Source organism: Lactuca serriola, chromosome 2 (genome assembly GCF_051521515.1).
Source record: "Lactuca serriola cultivar US96UC23 chromosome 2, Lser_US96UC23_V15, whole genome shotgun sequence".
Taxonomy (NCBI): domain Eukaryota; kingdom Viridiplantae; phylum Streptophyta; class Magnoliopsida; order Asterales; family Asteraceae; genus Lactuca; species Lactuca serriola.
Window position 1 is genome coordinate 72007022 of NC_136409.1, and position 25297 is coordinate 72032318.

The window sequence follows — 25297 nt, forward strand, 5'->3', positions numbered from 1 at the left end:
CAGATAATCCTTCAAGTAAAAGACTCGTTCCTACAACGGTTGGACTCAGACAAGAGCTGCGCAATAGGACCAAATCCAGCACTCTGAGATTATTCAACCCTGATCGCATGTGACGTGTCATATCCACCTAATGGCTAACTCCCATCACTCAGAATCCCACAATGCACAAAGTAAGCAGCATTCGAACAAGGGAAAATCTAACCATAACATACTCAAGCAATCATATCCACATAGCAAGAATCTGAACTAGCATGCAACACAAACTCATAACTCAGGCATAACCTAAACAGGCTATCCTACTACTATCTAATCAGCACTACTATGCAGCTCAAAAGCACAAATAACAGGCACATAAAGCATCATCCCTAGATCCTTAGTCCTATTCTAGCATACTATTCTACCAACTGATAATCATAACATAAACTTGTATGGGTATTTTGGGGTACTTACTTGAGCACGGTTGATTGCATGCACCACACCTCTTTTCTCTTTTCAAAGTTCTTTTCTTTCTGAATTCTTTTTGCTTTTCTAAAACTGTTTTTTTGTTCTAAAAATTCTTTTTATAGAACTGTCTTTTTATTTTTTTTCAAAACTGTTTATCCGACCCCTCAGTTTGAGTTCAGGCACACCCGAGAGTATGCCCGAATCCCTCAAACCAAGGCTCTGATACCAACTTGTAACGTCCCAAAATTCAAGACTAAAAATTTCTTTTAATACAATATTACTTAAAGTAAAATCATTGTTTCAAAACATAACTCAAGTATTAGTTTTCAAAACACATGATCATTATCAGAGTAAACATTCCCAGGCTGACAAATCTTTGGTGTGTGCCATGCGATCACCCCGAGCTCCTCCCTCCGCTACCGGAAGTACCTGGAAACAAAATTGTAAACCGTAAGCACGAAGCTTAGTGAGTTCCCCACCTTACCACATACCATGCATAACCACATACTGCACATATTGGGTCACGCCCGCTATCCTGGGCCTCGCCCCCTACCTCGGGCCTCGCCCCTACCTCGGGCCTCGCCCGCTACAACGGCCCCGCCGCTCCAGGCCCCGCCTGGCTTCGAGCCCCGCTCGGATACATATCTGTTTCACTTAGGCCTCGCCTGTCACAGGGCCCCGCCCACTAACATATAATAGCACATACACATATCACATAACATCACATAAGCTAAACATATACTAACAGCTCTTGCTCTAAGGCCTCGCCTATCTCTGGGCCCCGCCCGTGTCCTGCTACTGATGAGTCATGGACCTCGTCCATACTCCTTTCCTAACTTAGGCCTCACCCCTGGACTGCTGCTACTGAGATGTGGAACACCATCCACACTCTGCTATTGGTGAGTTACGGGACCTCGCCCACACTCACCTTCCTACCAGGCACATACAAGTATCACACAGACAACAAGTATAAACTATCACATAAACCATTTCTTGGGCACCCGCCCTCTATCATTGGACCTCGTCCGAATATCATACTAGCATAATGTGCCTAGGGCTAACCCTTGGGTCTTCTAATCATAACTACATGGGCCGGCATTATGGCCATAGACCCATTCATACCAAAGGGAAACTCACATGCACAGGCTGAACTTGCTGATGATCCCACTAGCTGCTGCCCGACCACTCACTGAACTCCTGCTCTACTTGCTCCCCGAGCTATCAATATCAATGCAACACTTAGTCTAACTGACCCCCGACAATTAACCAAGTCAAATCTGGTCTAAGACAAAGTCCTGGTCGAAGTCAACCTTTCCAGGTCAACCCTACTCGCCGAGTCCACTTACTGACTCGCCAAGTTCCTATACTCAGGGTCCTTCCATTCGCGACATGACTCGCCGAGTCAGTCCATGACTCGCCGAGTCCTACGATTACCGAGTCCTGACCTGTCCAACTCGGTGAGTCTCCAACCGACTCACTAATTCGAGTCTCAACTCGAAGGGTTTGGGGTTTCGCGACCTGAATCGCCGAGTCCAAGAACAGACTCGCCGAGTACCAGGCAATCTTCATCCAACTCGCCGAGTTGTTCATCCAACTCGCCGAGTTCATGCCCAACTTCATCCGACTCAACGAGCTGTTCATCCCACTCGTCAAGTTCCTCCTCATCTTCATGCTACTCGCCGAGTCCACTCAAAGGACTCGCCGAGTCCAATCAGATCTACATACATGCAGAGGACTTTTGAGTCATGCAGGGACTCCAAACCATAGATCCATACTTCCAAAGCTCAATCCCCACGTAAAGTTGCAAACTTTACGTATAACTAAATAGATCTAGGCTCAAAACATACTAGGGTTTGGTTTAAGGACAAAAGGGGTTCACCCACTACTCATCTCCTGATGCTTTATGACATATTGGACCATCCCAACAATAGATCTGAAGTGGCAACAACATATCTAAGACCCTAACCCGATTTGGGTCTCAAAGAACCATAAAACCCCCAAATCTCATGACAAAATAGATCTAGATGCAAAGAAGGGAAAATGGCAGCTTAATACCTCCAAGATGAACATAAACTGAAGTAGATCTCGAGCACACACCTCTCCTTTGAAGCAACCTTCTTGATCTTCAAGTTCCTTTCCAAAGTTTCCTTCCTCCAAAGCTATTTCTCTCAAATGATGGAAGATCACACGAATTATAGGGTTTATAGGTGCTCTGGGATGATATGGGGGCTGAGGGAGGGACATAACACCCTTTATATAGGATACAACTCCCGGAATTAGGGTTTTCCTCGCACAGACCAGACTCGTCGAGTCACCTTGGCCGACTCGCCGAGTCGGTCACTTACTCCTCGACCCGGATCCCGCTCTGACTCGCCGAGTTCCTCCTTGGACTCGTCGAGTCGCCCCTTAACATTGAGGTTTTCTTTCCTTTCTTGGCCTTCAAAACTTGGGTGTTACAGATCTGCTCGTGTGGACTCGGTGAGTTGTTCTTGGACTCGGCGAGTCGGATCGCGAGTCGGTTCTATCGTCCCAAGTAGTGAGTTAAGGGTGACTCAGTGAGTGGGAAGAGGGACTTGTCGAGTAGGACTGGGTTAGTAGGAGAAGGACTCGGTGAGTCTAGTCAACTGGAAGTTGACTTTGACCAAGGAGTTGACCTTGGACCAGGGGTGGGTCAGTCATTTGACCTAAGGGTGTTTATGAGTGGCTAATCTATGTTTATGATTTATAGCCGGAGGATTACCGATTCAGCAGTCAGGCACTTAGCAAGCAGACTTTCAGTAGCTACTTTTCGAGGTGAGTTACGTTCTAGTAGCAGTGGGTCTAAGGCCACAATGTCGGCCCACTAGTAGGAGTTGTATGATTAGATGATTGTCTCTGTGATATTCATCTAGGGTTGCTACTACCTGTGTTATGTTTATGTGCTAGTATGATATGATGCTATGTGCTAGTGACAGTAGGGGAGATAGTCCCTAGATTACCGGTCGATAGGACCGAAGGGGCAGTCATGCCCAACCATGCTAGATAGATTATGTGATACGTGTTATGCGGTAGTGGTAGGGGTGAAATAGTCCCCAGCATCCGGTCGAGAGGACCGAAGGGGAGACCAGCACCCAGGTATGCTAGTCAGCATCCGGTCGAGAGGACCGAAGGGGAGACCAGCACCCAGATATGCTAGTCAATATCCGGTCGAGAGGACCGAAGGGGTAGGTCATGCACCCAGATATGCCTGACAATATATGTATGTTGTGTGGTTATTTGGTATGTGGTACGATGGGGGAACTCACTAAGCTTCGTGCTTACGGTTTTCAGTTTTGTTTTCAGGTACCTCTTCAGTGAAGGGGAAGGAGCTGGTGCGGTAGCGACACATCATACACGCACATTGTTGTCCGCACCACGAGTCATTCTGGGATTTTGTACTCTGATATTTGACTGCTTTCATATTTCGATTTTCAGACACGATGTATGTTATGAAATGGTTTTACCAGACAATGTTTTATTTACAAATGTTTTCTAAAGTATTGATTTACAAACAAAATTTTTGGACGTGAAATTTGGGTCGTTACAAGTTGGTATCAGAGCTCTGATTTGAGGGATTCGAACACATCTTCGGGAATGTCTGAACTCAAACCGAGGGATTAAAGGATTTCGAAAAAGAAAAGTTTTCTAAAATATTAAGTAAAGAGTTTTAAGAAAGAACGAAGTGTGTGATGTGCGCGACCGGCTGAGCTCAAGTAAGTATTCCCCAAAGTACCCATACAATGTTATATTATGTTTATCAGTTTCAGTAGAACAACATGCTAGAATAGGACTAAGGATTTAGGAGGATGCCTTACGTGCCTGCTTTATGTGTTCCAGCCTTATGAGAATTGCATGCTAGAAATTGAGTAGACAAAAGTAAAATAGCCTGTTTAGGTTATGCCTGATAGTATGAGTTCAACATTGTATGCTAGTGCAGTTTCTCGTTATGAGAATAGATTTTCTTGAGTAGTTTCTGTATCCGAATGCTACTTGCTTTGTGCTTTGTGGGACTCTAAGTGATGGGAGTTAGCCATTAGGTGAATATGTCACATCACATGGGATCAGGGTTGGATAATCTCAGAGTGTTGGATTTGGCCCGGCTGCGCAGCTCTAGTTTGAGTCCAACCGTTGTAGGGACGAGTCTTTTACTCGAAGGATTATCAGAGCCTTGTCACATGTGATGGTATTCAGGTGATGGCTAATTGGAATTACAAGGAGGCCTTCAACAGCTGAGGATTGGTTTAAGTGGAGTCAGGAATTTTCCTAGGGAAAGCCTAGGATAAAGATAACAGTGATCAGCAGTGGTAAAGGGATCTGGTGGAGTCAACGCAGTCCTTGAAGAAGGTACAGATAGATGTGGAAGGTAGTATGGGCCCATACTACTGAAAGCAGAGGATCCGTACCCGAATCGAGGAAGGCCGAGATAAGACCAGGGAGCCTGTAGTGGATGTGGTTCCTCGAGAGGTATCAGTATCGCTAACAGTTGTTGTTTATATATTGCAGAATGATGGTACTACGATCAAGGCCAGCAGTTGACAGTTTAGGAGAGGGATCAGGAGAGGGACCAGGTTCCGAGCTAGGGAATGAGACGCTACGCGAGTTCATCGCGTCAGAGATCACCAGGGGCATCCTTGAGTCGACTCCCATTATCTTCAGGTCAATCAAGGAAGGGATAGTTGAGTTGATGGAGGATCGCCTTAGGGCATTCAAAAGTGACATGGCATCTGGCCAGTCGAGATCTCGCACACTATCCTTTAAGGACTTCAGGGGTAGTGGTGCGCCGGATTTTCACAGGGCGAAGGACCCCATAGCTGCCAGGCGGTGCATTGCAGACATCAAGTATGTACAGTTGACTAGCTTCTGCCCCGAGGGGTCGAAGGTGAGGTTTGCAGCAGGGTGTTTACGAGACCGAGCTAAGGATTGGTGGGAGTCCGTCGGTGACTCATTGGGAGCCTCGGCTATCGAGGCTATGACATGGTCGGACTTTGTGACCAGATTCAGGGCAGAGTTTGCGCCGGATGTCGAGCTTCAGCAGCTGGCCAGGGAGCTTTTGGATATGAGGCAGACGACGGAGACTATGGCGGAGATCACCGCCAAGTTTCGGGAGAGGGCGTTGTTAGTGCCCCAGTATGCAGGTGATGAGGATATGAGGAGGACCCGCTACCATGACATGCTACGAGCTGACATCCGGGAGCATGTTAGTTTTTCAGCTTGCCCTACCCTGGATTCCATGATTGCCAGGGCTAAGGAGAGAGAGATTGATCTGGAGCATATCCGGAAGAGGAAGGAAGAGGAGGGACATGTTACAGGGGCTTCGGGGAAGAAGCCCAAGGGATCAGATGCTGGGCCAAAAGGCCAACAAGGGCGAGGCCGCTGCAGGAAATGCAGCAAGACGCACAACGGAGCGTGCAAGTTGGGATCGTCAGGCTACTATAAATGCGGCAAGTTAGGGCATTTTAGCAGGGACTGTACCGCCCCTGCACCTATCTTCTCGATGTCTGAGTTGCTATGCTTCCACTACAACCAGAGGGGCCACAAGAAGGCCAATTGCCCTTAGTTGACAGCAACATCAGCGCCAGTGAAGGTGCCAACTCCAGTGACCCTGTGGATCACAAATAGCCGGTAGGGCAAGTCGGAGGCTCCAGTGGTGAGGAGTCGGGCCTTTCAGCTGACTACAGAGGAGGGACGCGCCACATCCGATATGGTGACGGGTATGATTCTTTACTTATGCTTTTATGTTATGCTGCTGTAATTTTGATATGTTATATGTATGTGCTCTGCTTAGGATCGTTCCATGTGAACGGTATCCGAGTTCAGGCATTGTTCGATCGGGGGCTACCTGATCATTTGTTTCTCTTGCACATAGCAAGAAGTTTCCTGAGTCTTCGGCAGGTTGGATTGCCCTTCAGAGGTGGAGATTGCGGACGACCGGTCGGTTCGAGCATCAGAAGTTTTTCGGGATTGTGTATTGAGATTGTTTAAGGAACGGTATCCGGTTGACCTGGTTCCCATTTCGTTGTGGGGAAACAAGGTCATTATTGGTATGGATTGACTGAGCCCTAATGGAGCAGTGATAGATTGCGTGCAGCAGCTAGTGCGAGTCAGAGCCCCAAGTGGGGGAGAGTTGGTGATTCAGGGTGAGAGACCATAGCGAGGGCCAACCTTATGCTCGGCGGCGAGGGCAAGGCGTTACCTTCAGCAGGGTTGCGCAGGATATATCGCTTATGTCATAGACTCCCGGGAGGCGGGTAAGGCGACAGTGGGCGACGTGCCTGTAGTTCGAGAGTCTGCACAGCTGCAGAAGCTGTTAGACAAGGGATTCATTATACCGAGCAGTTCACCCTGGGGAGCCCTGATTCTGTTTGTGAAGAAGAAGGACGGGTCGCATCGGATGTGTATAGACTATCGGGAGCTGAACAAGGTAACAGTGAAGAACCGTTACCCACTCCCGAGGCGATGATCTCTTTGACTAGTTACAGGGAGCATCTTGGTTCTCCAAGATCGATTTGCATTCAGGTTATCATCAGATGAGCGTCAGAGAGGAGGATGTGCAGAAGACCGCGTTTCGGATGCGCTATGGCCATTATGAGTTCGTGGTGATGCCGTTTGGGCTCACCAATGCTCCTGCTGCGTTCATGGACCTCATGAACCGCGTGTGCAGACCAATACTGGATCGGTCTGTGATAGTTTTCATTGATGACATCTTGGTTTATTCCAAGACGCAGGAGGAGCACGAGGGGTATCTCTGAGATGTGTTGGAGACCCTAAGGAGAGAGAGCTTATATGCTAAGTTCTCCAAGTGTGAGTTCTGGTTGCGTGAGGTGCAGTTTCTGGGGCACCTTGTCAACCAGGACGGGATTTCAGTAGACCCGACCAAGGTGGAGACCGTGATGAGATGGGAGGTTCCGAAGTCTCTATCTGAGATTCGGAGTTTCCTACGTTTAGCGGGCGATTATCGGAGATTCATCCAGGATTTCTCCAAGATAGTCGTACCATTGACCAGGCTAACAAGGAAGGTCGTGGTCTTTCGTTGGGGGCCTGAGCAGCAGGCAGCGTTTGAGACACTGAGAAAAAGATCGTGCGAGGCGCCAATCTTAGCCCTGCCAGAGGGCATGGAGGATTTTGTTGTGTACTGCGATGCGTTCATCTCAGGTTTGGGCGCAGTATTGATGCAGAGAGGGCATGTCATCGCCTACGCGTTGAGGCAGCTGAAGCCTCACGAGGTGAATTACCCGACGCATGACTTGGAGCTGGGGGCTGTTGTGTTCACCCTAAAGATTTGGCGTCATTACGTCTATGGGGTTCGGGTTACCATTTACACGAACCATAAGAGTTTGAGGTACCTTATGGATCAGCCGAATCTAAACATGAGGCAGCGTCGGTGGTTGGATGTGGTAAAGGATTACGATTGCGAGATCCTTTATCACCCAGGGAAGGCCAGTGTGGTGACCGACGTGCTTAGCCGTAAGGCAGCGCCGATCCGAGATATCTGCCTACGGACGACAGTAGTGACTCTGCTGTTGGAGCAGATTCTGGAGGCTCAGTAGGAAACTATGAAGGAGGAACATCAGAAGAGTGAGCGGATTGTGGGACAAGTTTCCTCCTTCGACTAGGATAGCCGAGGGTTATTGACTCTTCACCGTAGGGTGTGGGTCCCTTATCATGGAGGCGTGCGTCAGGTTCTGATGGGGGAGGCGCACAAATCCCAGTTCTCTATTCATCCCGGGGTGACGAAGATGTATAGGGATCTTCGTCTAGACTATTGGTGGCCCTGCATGAAGCGGGATGTGGCTTGGTACGTTGAGCGGTGTTTGACCTGCAGGAAGGTCAAGGCCGAGCATCAAAGACCGCACGGCAAGATGCAGCCGTTAGACATCCCGTTGTGGAAATGGGAAGATATTACGATGGATTTTATCACGAAGCTTCCCAGGACTACGCGAGGAGTGGATTCGATATGGGTCATTGTGGATCGATTGACCAAGAGCGCCCATTTTATTCCAATTCAGGAGAGCATAACGGTCGAAAAGTTGGCCGACATCTATATCAGGGAGATAGTGGCGCGACACGGGGTGCCAGTATCCGTGATTTCAGATAGGGATGTGCGTTTTACTTCCAGGTTTTGGAAGAAATTTCATGACGAGTTGGGCACTCGTCTACATTTTAGCACCACCTTTCACCCGCAGACAGATGGTCAGAGTGAGCGGACCATCCAGACTCTTGAGGATATGTTACGGGCATGCGTACTAGACTTCGGTGGTAGCTAGGGTACCTATCTTCCTCTAGCTGAGTTATCATATAACAACAGCTACCACGCGAGTATTGATCGACCTCCCTTCATAATGTTGTACGGAAGGAGGTGTCGGACCCCGATATGTTGGGGTGAGGTTGGCCAGAGGGTCATGGGGAGCACCGAAGTGGTGCTTAAGACGACCGAGAAGATTCAGCAAGTTTGGAGCAGGCTTCAGACTGCACAGAGTTGATAGAAAAGTTATGTCGACAAGCGCCGTTCAGACTTGGAATTCCAAGTCGGGGATATGGTTCTTCTGAAGGTGTCGCCATGGAAAGGCGTCATCCGATTCAAAAAACGAGGCAAGTTGGGCCCAAGGTACATCGGGCCATTCAGGGTTGTAGCCCGGGTGGGCAAGGTGGCGTATAGGTTGGATCTGCCAGCCGAACTCAGCCAGATCCACAGCACTTTCCACGTCTCTTAGTTGCGGAAGTGTTTGGTGGACGACTCGGCAGTGGTGCCTTTGGAGGATATTCAGGTTGATGGCAGCCTGAATTACATCGAGCGGCCTATGGCAATCCTCGAGAGAAAGTCGAAGGATCTGAGGAATAAGAGGGTGGAACTCGTGAAGGTGCAATGGCAGCACCGGAAGGGATCGGAGTGGACTTGGGAGCCGGTGGAAGAGATGATGGAGCACTATCCCGAGATGTTTTAGGATCGAGCAGCAGACTTCGAGGACGAAGTCTAAAATAAGTGGGGGAGATTTGTAGCATCTGGTTCCTGGTACGTATTCCTTGTCTTTAATATTTCTTAATTAATGCAATTTGCCTTGGACTCGGCGAGTTGAAGGACCAACTCGCCGAGTAGAAGTGGGATGAGAAGCGGGGCCTTAGCCTCGGACTCGGCGAGTCGGTTCCCAGACTCGGCGAGTAGGCCCTGTTTGGGTAAAAACCCTAACCCGTGTGTTTGCACCCTATTTAAGCACTCTAACTCGGCCTCCCTTGTCCCTAACACTTCCAGAAGAGTTATAGAGCGAAACCCTAGCCCCTTTTTGTCCTTGTGAGTGATTTTGGCCTTGTGAAGGAAGTTTGAAGCTTAAGAGAAGAAGAAGGAGGTGGAAAAGTGCAAGGAGGAGAAGTAGATATGACATCTACCCTGCAAGAGGATTCCATTCAGGTAGAAAAGTCCCTACCTTGATCACTATTTCATTAGATCCCCCCTTTTGCCCCTAATTGGTGGATTTCAAGCCCTAAAACACCAAACTCCATGTGTTTGTTCTCTATGATCTGAAAGGACTTCAGATCTAGACCTTATGGACATCTTAGAAGTGTAAAGTCTTTGTGGTTGAAATGATTAAGGTCCTTCTTGAGTGTATGACCTCATAAAGAGCATGGAATTGCCTTTTGGAGCTCATAGGGCCATGCATGCACGTAAAGTTTGCAACTTTACGTGAGAAGCATGCCCCAGGAACATAAATCTATGGTTTGGAAGCGTTGCATGTCTCAGAATGGGTCTGTATGGGAAGTGGGTCGAAGGGACTCGGCGAGTCCCAAAGTGGAACTCGGCGAGTTCTATGAAGATGGTCTTAGACTCGGCGAGTTGGATAAACAACTCGGCGAGTCCTATGAAGATTGCCTGGAACTCGACGAGTTGTTCTTCAAACTCGGTGAGTCATATGAACTGTTACTGAGTAAGAGGGGTTTAGGTGTTGAAGGTCCAACCCTTCGTATCTGCACGCGGAATTAGCAATTTAACGTGTAGCAATAGTCCCAGAAACCCAAATCCTCATAAAGGATGCTCTGGTGAGGATTTGGAAGGGAGTAAGAGATCTGCTCGTGTGGACTCAGCGAATTGTTCTTGGACTCGGCGAGTCGGATCGTGAGTCGGTTCTATCGTCCCAACTAGTGAGTTAAGGGTGACTCAGTGAGTGGGAAGAGGGACTTGTCGAGTAGGACCGGGTTAGTAGGAGTAGGTCTCGGCGAGTCCGTGCCATAACTCGGCGAGTCTAGTCAACTGGAAGTTGACTTTGACCAAGGAGTTGACATTGGACCAGGGGTGGGTCAGTCATCTGACCTAAGGGTGTTTATGAGTGGCTAATCTATGTTTATGATTTATAGCCGGAGGATTACCGATTCAGCAGTCAGGCGCTTAGCAAGTGGGCTTTCAGTAGCTACTTTTCGAGGTGAGTTACCTTCCAGTAGCAGTGGGTCTAAGGCCACAATGTCAGCCCACTAGTAGGAGTTGTATGATTAGATGATTGTCTCTGTGATATTCATCTAGGGTTGCTACTACCTGTGTTATGTTTATGTGCTAGTATGATATGATGCTATGTGTTAGTGACAATAGGGGAGATAGTCCCCAGATTACCGGTTGATAGGACCGAAGGGGCAGTCATGTGCAGCCATGCTAGATAGATTATGTGATACTTGTTATGTGGTAGTGGTAGGGGTGAAATAGTCCCCAGCATCCGGTCGACAGGACCGAAGGGGAGACCAGCACCCAGGTATGCTAGTCAGCATCCGGTCGAGTGGACCGAAGGGGAGACCAGCACCCAGATATGCTAGTCAGTATCCAGTCGAGATGACCGAATGGGTAGGTCGGGCACCCAGATATGCCTGACAATATATGTATGTTGTGTGGTTATTTGGTATGTGGTACGGTGGGGGAACTCAATAAGCTTCGTGCTTACGGTTTATAGTTTTTTTTCAGGCACCTCTTCAGCGAAGGGGAAGGAGCTGACGCGGTAGCGTCACATCATACACGTACATTGTTTTCCGCACCATGAGTCATTATGGGATTTTGTACTCTGATATTTGACTGCTTTCATATTTCAGTTTTCAGACACGATGTATGTTATGAAATGGTTTGATCAGACAATGTTTTATTTACAAATGTTTTCTAAAGTATTGATTTAAAAACAAAATTTTTGGACGTGAAATTTGGGTCGTTACATAGACATCATATGATTGTTTTATAATATTTCTAACTCATGTAATTGGATCCTTGATGACTTTGTTTAAAATAGTAGTTATTTTAAATTTTTTTTGTTGCCATTATAAACAAATGTATTGTGTTTTAGCTATCAAAACTCATCAGTGGTATCAAAACCTCTTTTACATGTTAGAAATATTTATTATAATTTTTTATTAACCTTTGGTTTTAGAAAATACATGTGGTATTTTTTCTTTTTTAGCTAAGAAATGACTATACATGTTTTCTGTGGAAATTCATAGTTTTAAAATTTTTTATTTTGTGTAACCAAATTTTTCATGAATTTTAGTCGTATAAAGTTGTATTAAGAGAGTGTTGATTTTATACATGATATGATGTTGTGTATAAACACACCATTATGACCATTGTGTTGTTGTGGTTGATATTTATTTAATCATGAAGATATAATTGTTGAATAAGTAATTTTTCATTTGTTTATTTTGTATGTAACCAATTAGTTTTAGATTAGTTTATTGTTTATCTAGTTGTAACAATATTGAAGAAATTACTTAGATTAGAAGCTTCTTCTTTGTCTTAACCACTTAATACTAAAATCGCAACCTTGACTTTGAACTCATGGTTTTGGGATAAATTATGATCTTAATGGTTTAAGTCTTATACCATCTAAAACTCATGGTGTCTTGAAGTCCTTTTTGCAAGCAAGAGTTGCTTGGCAAGTGGTAGCTAGAACACCTTTTGAAAGTGTCTCTTAAGTCCTTATAGGAATGACTTAACAATTCTTGTGTTCGCTTACAAAAATTAATAGCAGTAAATGGCTTAGTTTATATATTTTTGTTGCGTGCTTATGATGTTTATTTTATTTTGATATATATAATGTTATGAGTATGAAAATAGGTTTTGCATGCTATATTACATGTTTCTATTAGTTTATCAATTACTAATAAATTAATTATCTCTCTTGTCAAATAGTGCAAAGATTTTCTCCTACGTATAACCCAAAAGAACCAAACCACAAATAGTAATATTACCAACTTGTTGTGATTGTGGGTAGTATTTCCAACATGTTTGCGGTTGGAATTTTGTTTCAAGTAAATCGAGCGTTGATTTTAAAATGGAGATATCAATATCCTATATGCTCGGAGGGTGCAAATACAGATTGTATTCATGGTTCAGGTTTGATCAGTGTTAAGAGTCGTTTTTCTTCCTCTTTATCTTCGCGTTTAGGGGTGCTCAAGGTTGTTGATTAATTGAGGAAATAGGTTTGGATTTGATTCTTTTTTTTTCCTATTCACATAGGTGATGGTAAGCATATGTAGTTTTGGTTAGATGTTTATTTAGGTGATAGGGCTTTTGGAACTGCTTTGATAATTTTTCTAGCATTCGATACACACTAGGTATGATAGCGGAAGCAATATAAAACCCTCAGGGGTGAGGCTATGTATCTCAAAGGTAGGTCACTTAAACCACCTATTTTTATTATTATGTCACACCCCCGAACCGGAATGGCGGAAACATCCGGGGGTGAATGACTTCATCTTGTAATATCATAACAAGTGTATAAATGAAACATAGACATCATCATCACCATGCATACAATACATCAACATACATAGTTTTTATCATTGTGTTTGTTCATAAAATTACATCCCAAAAATATCAAGTGTATGGTGAAAAACAAAATATAACAACATCCAAATTCCTTAGTTGCCAACCTATTTAACGAGTTCCTGAGAATATAAGTCGTTTGAAAAGCGTCAATATAATATGTTGGTGAGTTCATAAGCACTTTTTATATGAAAACCTTGTGATAGTTTTAACCCCAGAAAATCCAATATTTTCTGTAAAATAGTTTATGAGTCTTGTTTTCAAATCATGTATAGTTGCGTGTGTGTTCTTGTTTATCCACGTTGAGGTCTTGTATGAAAAATGTTTTCCCAGAAAATCCTATATTTTCTGTTATACAAAAGTTGTGGTCTTAAAACTATAAGACCTGCATGGTGAAATTGTCTTTAAAGTATTCAATCCATAGTTGGTTACAATTAAGTGTTTGTCCCGCTTGAATTTTAAATAATATAGTTATATTCTAAGTGAGTCGTTATTACCATACTAATATGATGAAGTGTCTGTCTTGACGTTCTTCAGACATCGGTTTCGGAGAAAACATTTGTCACCCTAAACTGGCCTGTCTAACTATAGCGAACAGATCAGGTGTGGGGTGTCAACCCCGTATAGATCTATATACAAATTCCCGCTTTTCCTCCAGGAGACTATGGTTATAACTACTACAGGACTTTCGGTGTACGCTAAAATAGGTACGGTGAAGGTGCATCTCGCTAGAATCCCAACAGAAATTTATGCTAATAGTTGAGCCCATTGTTTAATATTATAATAACATTAATTTTGTATGTTGCTAAGATATTTCGTTTTTATAACGTATGCCGAGGATAACCCATTTTAATCATATTGTCAAAGATGGTCTAATATTTCTGAAAATGATAAAAATGACCCAGCTTTATATAAAATATCAATTAAGGCCCATAGTTAACCAAAATGCCATAAATGGCCCAAAAGGTCAATAATGGCCCATAATTACCATAAGTAGTCGAAAATGGCCCAATATTGTCATAATTGTTGAAAACGGCCCATGTCTACTAAAATACTCATTTAAGGCCCATTTTTATAAAAGTGTTCAAGACTGGCCCATGTTTGCTAAATAGTTCGTTTTCGGCCCATTTTAAGTAAAAATGTCATATTTTGCCCAAACTTGTTATATGTTTCATTTTCGACCCATTTTAGAAACATCAAAAATGGTTCCTTTTACCGAAAATGGCTCAAAGATACCCATTTTGACACTTTATTGTAAAATAAAACTATCTTTTAATAAAGGTTCCCAAAAGCATGTAGTTTATAGATCTTAACTTCTGTTATGGTTTTATAACATTAGTCATGTTAGTTTTGCTGATAGATATATACATATCATCATACTTATATCAACACTAGAGAATACCATAGCTTGTACAAATAATAATTTATCCTTAACATAAAGGTGAAAAACTTATAGTTATTTGTGGAATAAACAAAGTTTGACTTGTATCCCCCCCCCCCCCCCCAAAAAAAAAAACATAGAAAAGCTTGAAAATATAAGAGTATGGAGCTCACCTTGAGTTGATGAAGGGTGTAATTGAAGTGATGAGAGGAAGGTTTTGAGTCTAAACACTTGGAGTGTTTGATGAACTTGTGGAGATTATGATACCCTAGAGTTGTTAACACATAAAATTATGGGTAGATAAAAGAGATTATAAAGATAAGGTATATAATCACTAGCCAAGTTTTGACTTACTTATAGGGGCTTAAGGAATGTCTTGAAGGAGTTAGTATTCTAAGAACTTGAAATATGAATCTTCAGAGAGCAAATTTGGGAGTTCTCAGTAAATGAATAAGAAGAATGTGGGGTGGAAGGAAGGGTTTATGTTCCTTGATAAGAGGGTGAAAGTTGATATGATGCTTGCTTGGTTTATTGGGGGATCATGCTTTCTTATTTGATAGATAATACGTGTTTACCCGTGTTTGCCTTGGGAAGGGAAGGAATGTCACACCTTAAAGTCAAATGTATTTGTATTTTTCCTTTATTCAAATCTGTAAACACCTTAAAATGGTGGTGTTTATGCCCTAAATGTCCCCTAGAATGGAGTTTATGCCCAAGGTGTGGTCCCTAAGGTAGTTTACGCCCAAGATGCTTCGTAGGATGGTGTTTACGCCTAAGACCCACTACTAGAAAAACAACCTTTTACGACGCGCAAATTACGACACTCATTGATCTATGTTACGCAAAAGAGAGTGACATTAAAAAAGAGTCATCTATTAAAAAAATTTAAGGATTTAGGTCACGCATTACTGCGTGCCCTTAAATTAATGTCTCATGTAAAAAAATTAAAAACACGGAGGGCACTTTATCTAAAGCGTGCGTCCTTTGTGAATGTCGCTTCATATATTTTTTTTAAGAAACGCGCGTCTCCTTCGTCTTAGAGGGAAAATGAAATCCCCAAATTTTTTAAACCCCCGCCTTCTTCTCCCTTTCATCTACCCCTCACCCACATCCACTGCGTTCAATCCTCGATGCCTCTTCTAGCCTCAGACTGTGCCGATTAAAAACTACAATTCATCAATCATCAATTGAAACTACCAATTGAATAAGCCCTAATCGAAACCTCCACCTTCTCGTCTCTCCTTCTCCACCAGGTTTTATCGCATCTCTATCCTCCTCCTTCTCGTCTCGCCTTCTCCATTGACAACACCAACACCATTGTCATGATCTATTCCAACACCCACCACAATCAAAATTGATGAAACCGTACCTCCTCCTGCTTCCAACGCCTCAAAATGGATTGCAGATGTCGACGCTTCTTGTTTTTAATATCCCATTTCTTTCAAAATCAAATCGACCCAAAACCCTAGTTCTTGTTGTTCAAATCAATTTCAATGTTGAACCTCCGACTTCATTGGTTTGAAGAAAAATATATTGGAAACAGTGTATCGGAATCCAGTAGTGGTGGTAATTGGTGAGAACGGTTCATGGAAAAGAACTCAATAATCTTAGATATTACACAAAAATGGCTACATGAAGACCGGAACCATCCTAGTCACCCAGACCCACCATGTTGCCATCGTCTATGTTTCTAGGTAATCATAATCTGGTAAATATATATTGATGCTTTTGATACTGTGGTATCTGGAGATACCATGGGGATTATCGAATATTGGGATCCTGCTACACTTCAGTTCCCTGAAAGTGGGTATGTTTTGTAATTGTGTGAAATTGTGAATACTTTATGATTTTCTTGTTTTGTTTGTTGTTTGGCTTCATATATTGATGTTTCTTGTTTGTTGGATTCTTCAGGGTTAATTCCAAGTTGAAAAGTGATACTGATTTGTTTGCGATTGTCAAAAGTAAAACTGCTATTTCTGCTATTGAGGTAATGATTTAAATTCAGTTTGTAGAGAGTAATAGCTATTATAAAATTTATTTTGTTGTAATTAGGATAAAATTTGTAATAAAAGAGTGTGTCACTCATTCACAGAAAGAAGATTTATTTCATGTAGCATCAATTATTTTTTAAATATTTCTGTTTTTTTCTTTTAGGTAAGTCCAGATGGCAAACAATTTGCAATCACATCACCAGATCGAAGAATACGTATATTTTGGTATAGAACTGGTAAACTAAGACGTGTCTATGATGAATCACTTGAGGTAAGTAAATTTACTCTTTTACCCTCAGTTTCATGACATTTAAACGTATATATCCTTAACTATTATGAAGATTTAACCTAACTTTGGTTTGTTTAGAATGCTCAAGATCTTCAAAGAAGCGATGTTCCTTTGTATCGATTAGAAGCTATTGATTTTGGGAGAAGAATGGCAGTTGAAAGAGAAATTGAAAAAACAGAAAATGTCCCACAGCCAAATGCACTATTTGATGAAAGCTCTAATTTCATTATTTATCCAACTCTCCTTGGTATTAAAGTAAGAAATTTTACCTTGTGCCATTTTGTTTTTCTCAAATTCTAAGGTGTATGCAGTAATCCGAAGATTTTATTTTCTAATGTTTTATTCATAAATTGGTGATAGATTGTAAATCTGCACACAAACAAAGTTTCCAGAATATTAGGGAAGGTGGAAAATAATGACAGGTTTTTAAGAATTGCTTTGTATCAAGGTGATCAAAGCAGTAAAAAAGTGCGAAAAATTCCTGCTGCTGCTGTAAATGTGAATGAAAGCAAAGATCCCATGACAGATCCTACTTTGTTATGCTGTGCTTTTAAGAAACACAAAATCTATTTGTTCAGGTATATATATATATATATATATATATATATATATATATATATATATATATTATTTTGTGTAAAAGTAAAATCATATATTTATGATTGTTCATATGTTATAAAAATAAAAATAGCCGAAGAGAACCAGAGGAACCTGATGATGCAACCAAGGGTAGGGATGTCTTTAATGAAAAGCCTCCTCCTGATGAACTTATGGCTGCATCAGATATTGGAAAGTCTGTTACAACATCTCTTCCAGAAAATGTGGTAAGTAGCCTACTTTTTGCTTTTAAAATGATTTATTTGATTTTAATAAATAATAATTAATATCCTTGATGATATATATATTTACCAGATTATGCACACAACATTTCACATATTATTTTTTTGTTTTTTGTATGCCAAGATTCAATTTTTAATATTTTTTTTATACCTTGGCAAGATTTATTGACTTTCCAACTCTGTTACAACATAAGGAGTGTTGCCTTTCTAGACTGAATAGACCATCTAAACGAGACTAAATGACCATTAAAAATGCTAAAAATGAAAAAAAATACGAGTTATAAACTAACCTTTGGAACATGGATGAAAACCATCCTTTCTTCTTTGAATCTACTTTCTTATTTGTCTCTGCTTCATCATCATCTGTGCATCATTCCTCTGATTTTTGTTTATTCAACTACATTTATAAAGATCTTGTCATATTTTTTTATGTTTTTTTTTTTTTACTTTTCAGCTCTAGTGGAAGCTCTGTCTGCATTAGTTCTTGTTGTTCTGTTTTTTGGTTCAAAAATTTGGAACTACAAGAGCGAGCTTTTTGTTCTCACCTATTATGGGTGCATGGACATTGACTACTCCTTTTATTGGAATTTACAACATCATATATCATTACCCTTCTATTTTCAAGGCAATATCTCCACATTATATCTATCAATTCTTCTCAAGGAATGGCCATGAGGGATGGTTGTTGCTTAATGGTATGGTCCTTTGCATAACAGGTAAGAGCTTTCTTCCTTTTTTTTTTTTTTTCTTTTTTTAATTTTTTCTTTTTTTAATTTTTTTCTGTTAAATTTCTTGATGGATAAATGATATCTGTCTCTTGAAAGTAATGAATGAACATATAGACTGGTTATTTATTGAGTAAATGACCATTTTACCCTTCTACCTAGAAGTGATGCTGAATAGAGGTTAAGTGTTTTTGAATTGAAGTTTTAAATGATAAAAATTACTATTTTTTTGTTGACAAAACTACAAAATTGGTTTTGGTCCCTGAAAGATTTGAAATGACTGTTTTGCCCTTTTAATTTATTTTTTTATGTTTTTTCATATTTGTTTTAATATTTTATTAATTAAAAGTAAAAGGGAAAAATAGTCATTTCAACTTTCTTAGGACCAAAACCATAGGAATTTCTTGATTTTAGAACAAATCAATAAGAGTATGTTACTATTTTTTGCATTCAACTCTCTAAATAAATGATTATTTATTTTTTAGATAGTGTTTTACCTCCTCAAGTTTTGATCATTAATTTGATTGCTAAGTGTGCTCATAAGGGCACAGAAGTTAGCTTATAGTTGTCTTTCTGCTTTTCTACTCTTTTAATCCCAATCTGTCCTAACTATTTCTCTACACCTGTTCATACTACTTCTTAAGGTATGGGCAATTGCAGATTCTAGACGACAAGGCTTTCTTGGCTTCAAAGAGTTTATTACTACAATGCAGGTAGTTTTTTAGCTTTATCTTCTTTCTCTTCTATCCACCATTTCTATATACATGACCCTTTTCGGTGTGTGTGGTGATTGTAGTTGATTCCTATGGCACAAGTAGGACACACATTAAGTAGCGACCTCTTAAATTCTGATAGTAAGCTGTGTAACCACATCATCTTTTCTTTACACTTTTAACATGTAAATATGTAATATTTTAACCTTTGATTACCTTTCTTGTGTTCATGTTATCTTACAATGCAGTTGATTATGAAAATTTGAAACCACCTGTTATGGATAGTCTGGATGTCTTACTAGTTGTATGTATACCTTTCTCTCACCTCAGCTATATGCATGCCACTATGAGCCTAAAAACTAAATATATTTCTTGAAAGTTAACATGTTTGTTAATGTATGCAGAAGAAAAAGCGTCCAAAAAGTGATCCTTAAACTAACGGTAGTCCTGCAGTTGAAATAGAAAACTCAGATCCTGATGTTATGGGGACTCAAAAGGTTTATAACATTTATTGTGTTCATTATTTAAAGACATCATTTAAGCTTCATTTATATAAAGAATTAAAGATACATTTGATTATAATCAAGATTAAGGGAGACTTGTAATCATGTTTGGCATTCCTTTCCAGTAAGAAACAGAGTTGTATGATTATTTGTTAGTTTTATAGGAATGTATAACACATGTTAGCAATGTATTATTTTTGTTTAACATTTGAATGATTCTTTGTATGACATTATAATTTGTGCAATTTATTTTATATTATGCAATGGATTGTATTTTTTGTATAGTATTTTATTTCTATTATAAGAAATTAAATGAAAATTTAATTTAAAAATTAATAAATATATAAATTTATTTTTTTTAAACATTTAAATTTACGATACGCAAAAATGTATGTCATCTTCATTTATGACATAGCCTTTCTTGACAGGGGCTTTCTTGATACGCATTGCGTGTCATTAACACACGCGTCGTAAGGTTACAACACGCGAATGCGTGTCGTCTTCCTTTATGACAGGGCCTTCCTTGATATGCATTGCGTGTCGTAACCGCGCGTCGTAAATGCGCGTCGTAAATGCGCGTCGTAAATGCGCGTCGTCTCTCTTTATGACAGGGCCTTCCTTGACACGCATTTGCGCGTCTTCTGAGCGTTTTACGATGCGCAATGAGCGTCGTAAAAGGCCTTTTTTCTAGTAGTGACCCTTCCTAGTATGGTGTTTACGCTCTATAATCCTTCCTAGTATGGTGTTTACGCCCAATGGGTGGTTCCTAAAGTAGTTTACGCCCTAAGATGGTCCACCAAAGGGGTTCACGGCCAAAGCCTTCCCATCAAAGGTGTTCACGGCCATACATTGGGTTTCTTGGGTAGTTCACGGCCAAAGTAAAGTTCTAGGATTAAATTCATAAAGAAAATGCTCATGGTGTGCTAGATTGTTGTCTTGACAAGAATGCATTAAATCATGGTTCCACAAAGCTTATTACACATTTATATGCATATATGTTAGCTTAAGTCATTGCTCTAAGGCCTTAGTTAATAGGAAACTCAAATATGTTGGCCTAATAGTTTGAGTGATAAAGATTGTGTCATAACTACAAGTTCTTGTGTTAACATCATTTGATCCTTGTTGGGTTGCATTATTTACTTAAGTCTTATGGCAACTTGAACTCCAACTTGTCACACTTTTGTCTTGCTGAACTTGTTTACTTTCAAGAGGTTACCCTATATGTGCTTTCTAAAATGTATACTTCCATACACAAGCACTTATGCCCTAATGGTTTTTAAGGTATTCATCGTAATAAGGTTGAAATTTAGACATTGTTTGATCCAAATATTTCGGGTTGTCACATATTATTATTATAAAAAGTTATATAGAAATAAAATTTTGAACTACCTTAAAATTTTAAGTGAACCACTTAACATTTTTTGGCTAAAACAAATGTACAACTTAAGCTTTTCAAAGCCCATATTTTATATTTTAATAGCCCAAATAACTAATTCATTTAAGATGTAATCCAATATGATATAACCTTAAATTTAAATAAAAGAAAAAGAAATCATTTGTCAATTAGAAGATGTCATTTTATTCTCCAATACTCTGGTTCCCGCTTCACACCTTCATAAATGGTTAATCATCGACATTTGTTGCCTTCGTTGATAGCCTCTCCATTACCACAGTCAACGGCAACTCCAGTCTCCAACAATCTTCCTTTCTCAGTGTCAATTTTTTTCAACCTATAAGTCAATGATTAGAGATAAAAGGTTCACCTCATCATTGTGTGTAGGGGCTTTTTACTATTGTTATTATTATTCCGTATGAGCGGTCCACACGTTAGTAACGTGTAATATTACCAACATGATTTATTTATTGTGTTTTGTTATTAGCATATAAATGATTATTTTTGTGAAAATATATCAAGATATAAAACCTCGTCGGATACAATTCTAACAACTTCAAATCATTTTTTCTTATAGGACATAACCCAAATCCAGACCCGCAACTAGTATTTTTTCGGTTTCACTTAAATAGTGAACCATGTGGTTTTAAGTTCTAGACTCGCCACTGAAAACCCTATGTCTACATGCACCCTAATGGATCTAAGTTTATTCTATTATAGCAACCTACTTATGAAAAAAAATGAAAAATTACTAACCTCTTTATCATTTTGATCTTATGGGAGATTCCGTGATTGAGATATGGTTACACCCACCTTTGCTTTGGATGAAGAGGACCCGGTAGCATGAATCCCTATTTTGTTTCAACCCAAGACTCCAAAAGCCAAGGGCGGATCCCGACTAAGAAAGGTTCTCAAGTAGAGGATTACATGAGGAGACAATAGTTCATATTTTTGTTATATGTTCTATCTTGAAAGGTTTATAGTCGAATATTGCTATTTGGTGGGGTTTTTCTATTTTGCTAGAGGAGTCGATTCGTGGTTCCTTTCTTAAGTGAATACGGTTGTGGTCTCAACTTCAGTTCGAAAACTGTTTGATGCAATGGTTATCTCTACCTTTTGGGTGATATCTAGATTCATAAATAGTCTTATTTTTGGAACAGTTTTGCCTAAGCTCGCTAATTGTACCGTTTGCTTTTGAATTTCGAATAGGTGTAAAAAAAGCTAGGCGTTCCTTGAGCAATTAGCTATGTAGTTTACTGTAATATTTTTCTAGCTTCTCACTAGTTGTTTTAATAAATTTATGTTGTTCCAAAATAAAAACATCCCGCCTATCTCCTACGTTGTTTCACATACCAATTTTTTTTTTTACCATACGGAGTTGAATTGAATTTATGTATAATTAATATTTGTAAATTACTATATAGAAAAGAGCAAGGTTGTAAAAACGTTCGACGTTAGCTAGTCGGTGGACTGGGGTCAAGGGATTAATCGGATAGGCGGAGATTAATCGGGGACCATTAGTTGCTAATTTGTTGAATTTTAAAAAATTAAATATGACTAATATCATATCAAAGTTCGTAAATACTACTAATATGATAACAAAATAGGTTAATATGATTAGTACAACACTAATCATGCTTCAAATAGTTTCTATTGAAATAAAGTTTCTTCAAAATGTTAAAATTTCATCGTTTTATAATGTTTCACTCATTATGTATGCAAAGATTAATCGCTAGGCGCACTCTAATCGGTTGAGTAGCGCGTAGGGATTAATCGGAGATTAATCGGGACCTAATCGAGATTTTTACAACAATGGAAAATAGTAATAACTGTAGTAATTATATTTAAGATATATTTGCTATAATTATTATTTATTTGTTGAAAATTACGTACATAGAAAAAGCTTAATAATTTTATTTTTGGGATATGATAGTATAATTATTATTTAAATAAATAAAGATACTTAATATATTCCCTTAACAGCGGATTCAATAAGTTGGTGCTAACAACGACATCCGTTTATTGTCTATGAAAAGTTAAGCAAAGTCGGCCAATTTTTTCATCCCTATATTTATTAAATAATGATAATGATAAGTAATATATTAAGAAATCAGATGGGATTGCAATAATGTCAGGCTCAAATTCTTAATATTAATAAATAAATATAATATAAATTTAAGACGATATATTGTTTATAGTATGATAATAATAATAATAATAATAATAATAATAATAATAATAATAATAATAATAATAATAATAATAATAAGAGATCTCAAAATAATAATTATTATATTGAAGGTTTTAGCTAGATATTAGTGGGGTGAAATTTGGTTCACCATATATCTTAGCCACATATGTATCTATCTTAGCCATAGACAACAATGTCTAAACCTCAAACTGAAAGTGCAAAAACTCAAACAAATATTGAACTAGTTTACACAGTAAAGAAGGTAATCCCATCACTTTTACTGTATCTTTTCTTTAATGTGATTTCTTTAATCACATATAATCTATTATCCTCTAAAATATCTTATAACTTGTTAGAGAGGAAATTAAGCTAACTAATATTCTGAATGGCAACTAGCGATTTGGAGCTTGGAGCTGGAGATAGCCTTTGCCATTCTGTCCAGTTTCTGCTTGATTGTAAAGAAAAAGGAAGAAAACTTGGCAATCATGGTTTAGCATCAATTTTCATGGTTCCTAGAGTGTGCCGAGATCACAGCCCAAGTTCTTTTAACCCTCGGGTGGTCTCTATTGGACCTCTCCACAGACAAGATAAAAATTTGCAAGAATTTGAAGTTCAAAAAACGACTTATTTACATCATCTACTGGATCTTTCAGGTTGCAACCCAGAGAAAACGTTACAAGAATGTGTGCACAAGGTGAGTAGGAAAATAGAACTAGTCAAGGCATGTTATGCAGAGTCAATGATCTACAACGATGAAGAACTTGTTAGAATGATGGTTATAGATGCTTGTTTCATACTTGATTTCATTCACCTTCTTTCAGAAGATGATGGACCATTTCCTGTAAGCATGTTGATTGCTCCATCAATAGTTAATGATATGGTGTTGATAGAAAACCAAATCCCGTTTTTTGTTCTTAAAGACATCTTTGAGTCTACTATTCTCCAATTTAAACCAAAGACCTCTCTTACAAACCATATCAAGATCCTTCTCAAACACTACAATATCTTTGGAGCAAATTTAGTACAACGTAATTTCAAACTAGATACAACTCATGATCATATTCTTGGCTTTCTACACAAATGTTTCCAGCCTTTGCATGATATCCCGACAGGATCTAGAACACATCCAAAGAGGCACGTGACCATGGACCTAGATAGAGCAGGGGTGAACTTTAGGCCTAATGAAGATGCAAATTGGGCAATGGCCATGAAACTAGAATTACCAAGGTTTTCATGCTTCCCATGGTTTTGGTGTAAGCCTACTTTGCGGATGCCAAAAGTGACTCTTAATGATGACAGTGAACCAGTTTTAAGGAACCTCATTATTTACGAGCAGTCATCTCTAGTTCCTAATTACGTGACATCATATGTTTGTGCCATGGATATGCTAATTGATACTCCAGACGATGTTGCAAAGTTGGTAAAATCAGGTGTTATTGCGAATAAATTATGCTCGAATGAGAAAGCTGTGAATATGATAAACAGTGTATGCAAAGATGTTGCCTTACTGGAATTTTTCTACCATGAAGAGTGGCAAGAATTGGATGTGTACTACAATAGTTATTGGCCTAATGCTGCTGCAGGGTTGAAGCGTACATATTTCAGTAGTCCATGGAATATGATTGCTTTATTTGCTGGAATTGTTTTGTTTGTTCTTACGGTAGTTCAGACAATCTTTACAATCAAGGCCGCAAATCCAATGATTGTTATTAAACATTAAATTATTATGTGTATTTTTCTTTTTTGCTTCTTTACAAGTTCTATAAGGTTTTCTTCCTCTCTTTTTTTAAAACATCCATGTTCAACAAGTATAAATTTTAATTTTTGTTGGTTTCACTTAGTTGTTCTTATTTTATTTTACTGGCAAAAATTGACCCAAAACCCGCCAACCAACCCGAACCCATTGTCACCTCTATTATTTTATTTGAACGATGCCCCGCTTCTTCTCCTCTTCCTCCTCCCCCAGTCCACCCCCACCCCCACCCCCACCCCTCCCAAAAAAAAGGAACAAAAACCGCTTTATTTA

The 25297-nt window shown here is 39.8% G+C and overlaps 2 protein-coding genes across 3 annotated transcripts; both read left to right on the forward strand.

Annotated features, from left to right (window-relative positions):
• The first annotated feature begins 16381 nt into the window (after nt 1–16381).
• LOC145089328 (peptidyl-prolyl cis-trans isomerase CYP71-like) lies at nt 16382–18206 on the forward strand. The gene is made up of 7 exons (XM_079027778.1): nt 16382–16434; nt 16539–16614; nt 16782–16889; nt 16986–17162; nt 17268–17485; nt 17599–17731; nt 18201–18206. Exons 1-7 carry the CDS (start codon nt 16382–16384, stop codon nt 18204–18206), a joined length of 771 nt encoding a protein of 256 aa, XP_078883904.1.
• A 5230-nt stretch (nt 18207–23436) lies between these two features.
• On the forward strand, nt 23437–25028 carry LOC145086376 (UPF0481 protein At3g47200-like). 2 transcript variants are annotated; one of them, XM_079024126.1, is made up of 2 exons: nt 23437–23533; nt 23668–25028. In XM_079024126.1, the coding sequence occupies exon 2, from the start codon at nt 23777–23779 to the stop codon at nt 24989–24991; it is 1215 nt and encodes a 404-aa protein (XP_078880252.1). In that variant the 5' UTR covers nt 23437–23533; nt 23668–23776; the 3' UTR covers nt 24992–25028. The 2 variants fall into 2 exon arrangements, with proteins under 2 accessions (XP_078880252.1, XP_078880251.1); XM_079024125.1 differs by lacking the exon at nt 23437–23533 and having other exon boundaries at nt 23540–25028.
• The last annotated feature ends 269 nt before the right edge of the window (nt 25029–25297 follow it).

Bases quoted from the DNA above. Each gene is read 5' to 3' on its own strand.
- LOC145089328 (XM_079027778.1), top strand. From the start codon at position 16,382: ATGGGGATTATCGAATATTGGGATCCTGCTACACTTCAGTTCCCTGAA. The intron at 16,890-16,985 runs GTAAGTAAATTT...TGGTTTGTTTAG, and splicing joins TCTATGATGAATCACTTGAG to AATGCTCAAGATCTTCAAAG. The intron at 17,163-17,267 runs GTAAGAAATTTT...AATTGGTGATAG, and splicing joins CAACTCTCCTTGGTATTAAA to ATTGTAAATCTGCACACAAA.
- LOC145086376 (XM_079024125.1), top strand. From the start codon at position 23,657: ATGGCAACTAGCGATTTGGAGCTTGGAGCTGGAGATAGCCTTTGCCAT.